Here is a 5,120-nt window from a genome sequence, read left to right on the forward strand (position 1 = left end):
AGAGCAGCTGTGTCACTTCCATGCATTCCCCCCAGCCACAGCCCCCTGGTATTGGGATGGAGAGAGGGCAACAGGCAGAGGGAGGTATCTTGCCATTATGTCTGTCTCTTAAGGTCCCCCACAGGATGTGGGTGTACATCTGTAAACACAGTGCAGCATGCACGGCAGGGGCACCTCAGCAAAAAATCAAAAGGCTGCAAAGACCAGAGTTTGGGTCTTCAGAGCATATGCTGCCATTGCAGCCTTCCACCTGAGCTGATCATCCCTCCTTTCCAGTGTCTGGAGAGAGCAACGCACTGCACTGCGGCTGGGAGCCAAGGCTGCTTGCACATGCCACCTCCCCGTAAATGAATAAGGGACCTTCCCCCACCACATTCCCCCAGCACAGCAGTGGCCACGGCCTTTAGTCAGGGAGCTCTTCTCTCAACACTGGGGCACTGAGCTGAGGCTGCTGTCTTGTGCTGTGAGGTCCAGTAATCAGGTCATGTCCCCATAGTGACATCTGAGTGCCCCAAGTCCCTGGCTAAGACAGATGCCATGTGCTGCTCTGGTCATGGACTGACAGTGCAGGTTGCTCTGCAGCCAGATATGTATGCAAAACACCTTTCCATTTTCTCCTTTTCCCCCAGTTTTTACTGGGGTGTTGGTACAGCCAGGAGCAAACACACAACTCTGGTGCAGGGATTTTTATTTTCTGAGAAACACATATTTCACTTCCCAGGGCAACAGACCTTCAGACACACAGTGGTGGCTACTAGAAGCCTACAGATCACAGGGAGTACTGCTCTTTATAGTTTTGCTAATACAAATTTAACAACTAAACCCTCCAGATCTGGCAGGCACTGGAGTCTGACTGGCTGCATTCACCCCCACAAAGCGAGGTAACACTGTGCTGGAAGCTCTCCATAGTAACCTGCTAACAGTCTCACCTGTGGGAGGAATGGGATGCTGTGTCCCTGCTTCCTATTCTCATATCTCTCATTTGAGTCATTCCTTCACTCATTCAGCACACTCGGCACTTCCCTTGATCCTCCACATCCCTTCATCTTTGGCCATGCCATTTGCCTCTCAGATGAGACTGAGTTTCAGGGAGAGAGAGAGAAAGGGGATAAAATAGGCTGAAGCTCACAGATAACCCCTAATGTTATTTTTCCTAAAAAAGCAGAATATTTCTTTTGTATACATGAAGCCAGGAAACAACAGTTTATCATGGATATCACTCTGAGTGCCTCTATGCTGCCTGGAGTGACTCTTGGCCTCTCATCAAAGCTTTCCCACACAGCAGAGATGGCCAATTGTGAGATGTCCAAAATAGCGCTGGGGAAAGATGCGTGGCCAGGCCCTCCATCGTGGCGCTCCTTTGTGCGTATGTGCTAACCCTGGAAACCGAACTCCTTGTACTTGCTGGCCATATCGTTTCGGAACAGCTCCAGAGCCTTCTTCATTGCAGCCTGGGCATCAGCCCCAAAGTCTGCAGCGTGTTTTTCGGCAAGGACCTTGATAATGACTTCAGAAATGAACTATGAGGAAGGAAAGAGAGAAAGAAAAACTGAAGGGACACTCAAGGTTTATTTTCAGAAAAGCCAGACTAAGAAATAGGTTGCAGAGCCTGGAAATATCTCTGAGCTAATTCAGTAGGCCTTCCTGCAGCCTCTGGAGAGACAGTGAGGTCTAGTATGCAAGGAGTCTGGGCTAGGCAGAAGCACTGGGCTCTATTCCTAGCTCTGACGCTGATCTGCTTCATGACCTTGAGTAGACCATGGCCCTTTCCACTTTTTGTCGGCCTCATCCATTAAGACTGCAAATTCATGCCCTGTGTTTGTATAACACTTACTTTTATGGGTCTTGGTCTCCAATGGATCCTCCAGGGCTTACTCTAAAATTGTACGTCCCTTGTGTCCAGCCACTGACAGTCCTTATGTAATACAGTTTCCCAGGCATGCAAAGGCTGCATGGGCTGGTTTATTGTTGTCAAGGGCTGGTCAGACTGCATGTGGTGTTTGGAATGGGAAATCTAAACTTGGATATTCACATACCATTTGCATACCATGAGCCCTTTCTGTGCCTCCTCCTGCTTGTACACACAGACCCTGGACTTGAGGGAGAGCTCACTGACGTCCAGCTAGTCATCAATAAATGAAAGCCCACCTCTCACACAGCTGTCTTGCACACATTCACTACACATCAGACACTGAGACTCTCTGCCCTTTTCCATACCTCCAGATATTTGACAGGGATTTTGTGCTTGGTTGCATGGGTCTGAGCCAGGGGCTTCAACTCGGCCTCATGATTACCCTTTGCCTTCAGGATTTTGCCCAGTTGGGTAAGAACAGTAACTCCATGTTTCTTCAGATCTTCAGAGCCCTTCATCGCATCGGGGGTCTTCAGGCCTTTGAACTTTTCAAAGCGATCGAGGGTCTCAGGATGGTCCTGAAAGAGTCTGTGGACAAAAGCAGAGGAACTTTGGAGAGGGGAAGCTCCCGACATACCTCCCTTTGAGTACTCAATCTACTTTATTCCCATCTTCTTACCCATTTCCTGAGATGATCACCACTGTCTATTTCCATTCCCTCCAGTCATGACAGAGACACTGCCCTAAACATGCCCAACTAGAGCAACAGAGGAAGTGTCTGTATTTTTTCCATACAGTTCTGATAACTCTTTGGCACCCATACCCTGGATTATGTCAATGGTTTTAAGACAGAGACAAGAGCCAAGACTAGTCATGATACTGAGAGGTGAGTTCTTGTATTCATGTGAAGGAAAACCAAAAGTAGACAAAACCGTGTGTCTTCATCAATTTACTGTGCTGGAGAGCCTATCTTTAGACCCCTGCCTCTCACACAAACTCTCTTATGAGCCCATGATTTGTTGGCCAGGAAATGAGAGCTCTACAAGCCTCTCATAGCAAAAAAAAAACCCAAAAAAAAACCCAAACCAAAACAATCAAACAAACAATCAAACCAAAAAAAAAACAACCCCTTCCCCCCCCCCCCAAACAAAAACCAACCAAAAAACCAGCCCCCAGCCTCAGGTCCCTTATATCTGGAGGTTGTGTGTTCTTGAATGTCATCTGGATGGGAGAGTTTACTGTGCCCCCAAACCCTATGATTGCAGACATGGAGGAATTTGGTTCCTGACCTTTTTTCCCACCCTCTCTCCCTTCCCTCTTCCCTCTCTCCTCCCTCAGAAACTCCTTGGAGGAGACCTGGGTTGGCAGGGGAGCGCAAAGTCAAAGGTTGGCATCTGTTTATTTAATGCCATGCTCTACTCTGTGATACTTGTAAAAAAATCGTACTACTTTTCCATTGGGAACTGCTTTTACTAGCATGTGGCAAATTCAGAGCCAAAGTAGCCACCTCAGAGATGGATGGGTGAGGATGTCTCAGGTTCCTGCTACCCCTCCAGCACTCCTGCTCTGGACCACAAGAGGGAAAAGCCATCACATTTCCACCCACTTCGTTCCCATTCCATTCCTTTCCCTTCAAATGGCAGCTGATCTGAATCATGATAATGCAGGTAAGGAAAACAGCCCCCTTCTTTGGCTCATCTTTGAAAAATGTTTTTCACAGCTTTGCAGTAGACATGCCTGGAGATGTGGGCTCCTTGCTTTAGCCATGCTTAGGGCAGAAATCCCTCAAGCAGGTGCCAGATCCCCACTAATCTCCTCAGTGTCTGTACCACACCCATTTGGATGTGCACAGTCTGAGAGGAGAGCTGAAGAGAATCTCCTCCTCTGCATCCTCTCTGGTCTTAAGGGACAAGCTAGGCTCCAGTGTCCACCTAATGTTCTTTCCCGCTTTGCAGTATCTGGGGTGTTCACCACTCCGAGGGTCAGGATTACAAGGACAACATGGAGGATGGGGTCCTCTCAGTTGGAGACCTCAGCAGCACTTCTGACACTGGAATGATGGAGAAGGGAAGTAAGGGGAAGGATGTGCCTCATTTCATACTTAGACCTCAAATTCATCATGAGGTAATGGACAAGTGTTATCATACAGATTATTGGCCAAAAAGCAGGATGGGCAGGGCTCTGCCAGGTGAGACTAAGGTGGGGAGAGGGAAACTCTCAGGTACTTTGTAGTTAATTTTACTGAAATCGATTCCAAGAAAATTGCTGCAGAGGTGATGTTCCTTTCTTTTCATTCTTTCTCTGCCTCCCCACATCCTTTCTGCAGAGCATCTGAAGCCCCATGACACACACTCCACTCCACCATTTCTCACTGTAGTGCTTGGGAAATGAGGATCCAAAGCAGAGCTTGGCCACCAGAGACAGAGAGACAAAGCATAGCTATGTGTTAAAAGCAGCACAGGTCTGGTCCTCCACCCATAGAGAGATGGAGAGACAGAAACACAGCCAATTTACACAGTGAGTAACTTTTAACGCAGAAAATAGCAATGGAAAAACCATCATCCTACAAGAAAGAAAGCACCTTGTTGAAATAAACACTGATAAGCATGTCTCTCATCAAAAGCTCTCAGCTTTACTCTTAGGACTGAAGCTCCTTGCCTACCTCATTAAAATTTGATGACCATGGCCAGCGAGGTCGGACTCTACCTTTCCCCAGACTGTCAGGACTTGCTGCCATTCCTGATCACTGAGCCCCATGGTTCACCAAAGACAGGTCCCGAGTGCTTCCTGCAGCCGTTTGCCTTTCCTCAAAGGGTAGCTGGAGAGCTCACCCCTGGGATTTATAGCCCCTGCCCACAAACCTACACCTGTCAATCATCAGCTGGACTTCTTGCTCTCTTTCAGGCTTGTCTAACCTAATCAGCCTCCCTGTTTTTTCCTAGGAAGCTATTTTGGGTCAGGTACTATTGTGGGTGCCACTGATGGCATAATTTCTGCTTCTCGTATTGGACTGGCACATGTCCCACTCTAAACAGAAAGGGCACTGCCGGAATGCTGTGCCAGGAGCCTGTCCCAGGTTCCTAAGGACCCAGAGACAGTGTCAAGCTTTATGGCAGGAGATTTCTGAAGAGCCCAGTCATCTGCAAGGCCACCCTGCCTCCCTGTCCCCTGGCCTGCCAAGGGCAGGCAGGAGAAAAGGCCAAGACAGCCAGTAACATTGACTCCATCACTTCAAAGGCCTTTCCTTTCCCATAATGATCTCACCATC

At 48.3% G+C, this 5,120-nt stretch overlaps 1 protein-coding gene across 1 annotated transcript; it reads right to left on the bottom strand.

Annotated features, from left to right (window-relative positions):
* Nucleotides 1-1,147: 1,147 nt before the first annotated feature.
* MB (myoglobin) lies at nt 1,148-4,668 on the bottom strand. The gene is made up of 3 exons (XM_030960388.1): nt 4,515-4,668; nt 2,218-2,440; nt 1,148-1,520 (listed from the first exon to the last, which is right to left on the bottom strand). Exons 1-3 carry the CDS (start codon nt 4,607-4,609, stop codon nt 1,374-1,376), a joined length of 465 nt encoding a protein of 154 aa, XP_030816248.1. The 5' UTR covers nt 4,610-4,668; the 3' UTR covers nt 1,148-1,373.
* Between the last annotated feature and the right edge of the window lie 452 nt (nt 4,669-5,120).

The sequence above is a fragment of the Camarhynchus parvulus genome, chromosome 1A (assembly GCF_901933205.1).
Source record: "Camarhynchus parvulus chromosome 1A, STF_HiC, whole genome shotgun sequence".
In the NCBI taxonomy this organism is placed as follows: Eukaryota; Metazoa; Chordata; class Aves; order Passeriformes; family Thraupidae; genus Camarhynchus; species Camarhynchus parvulus.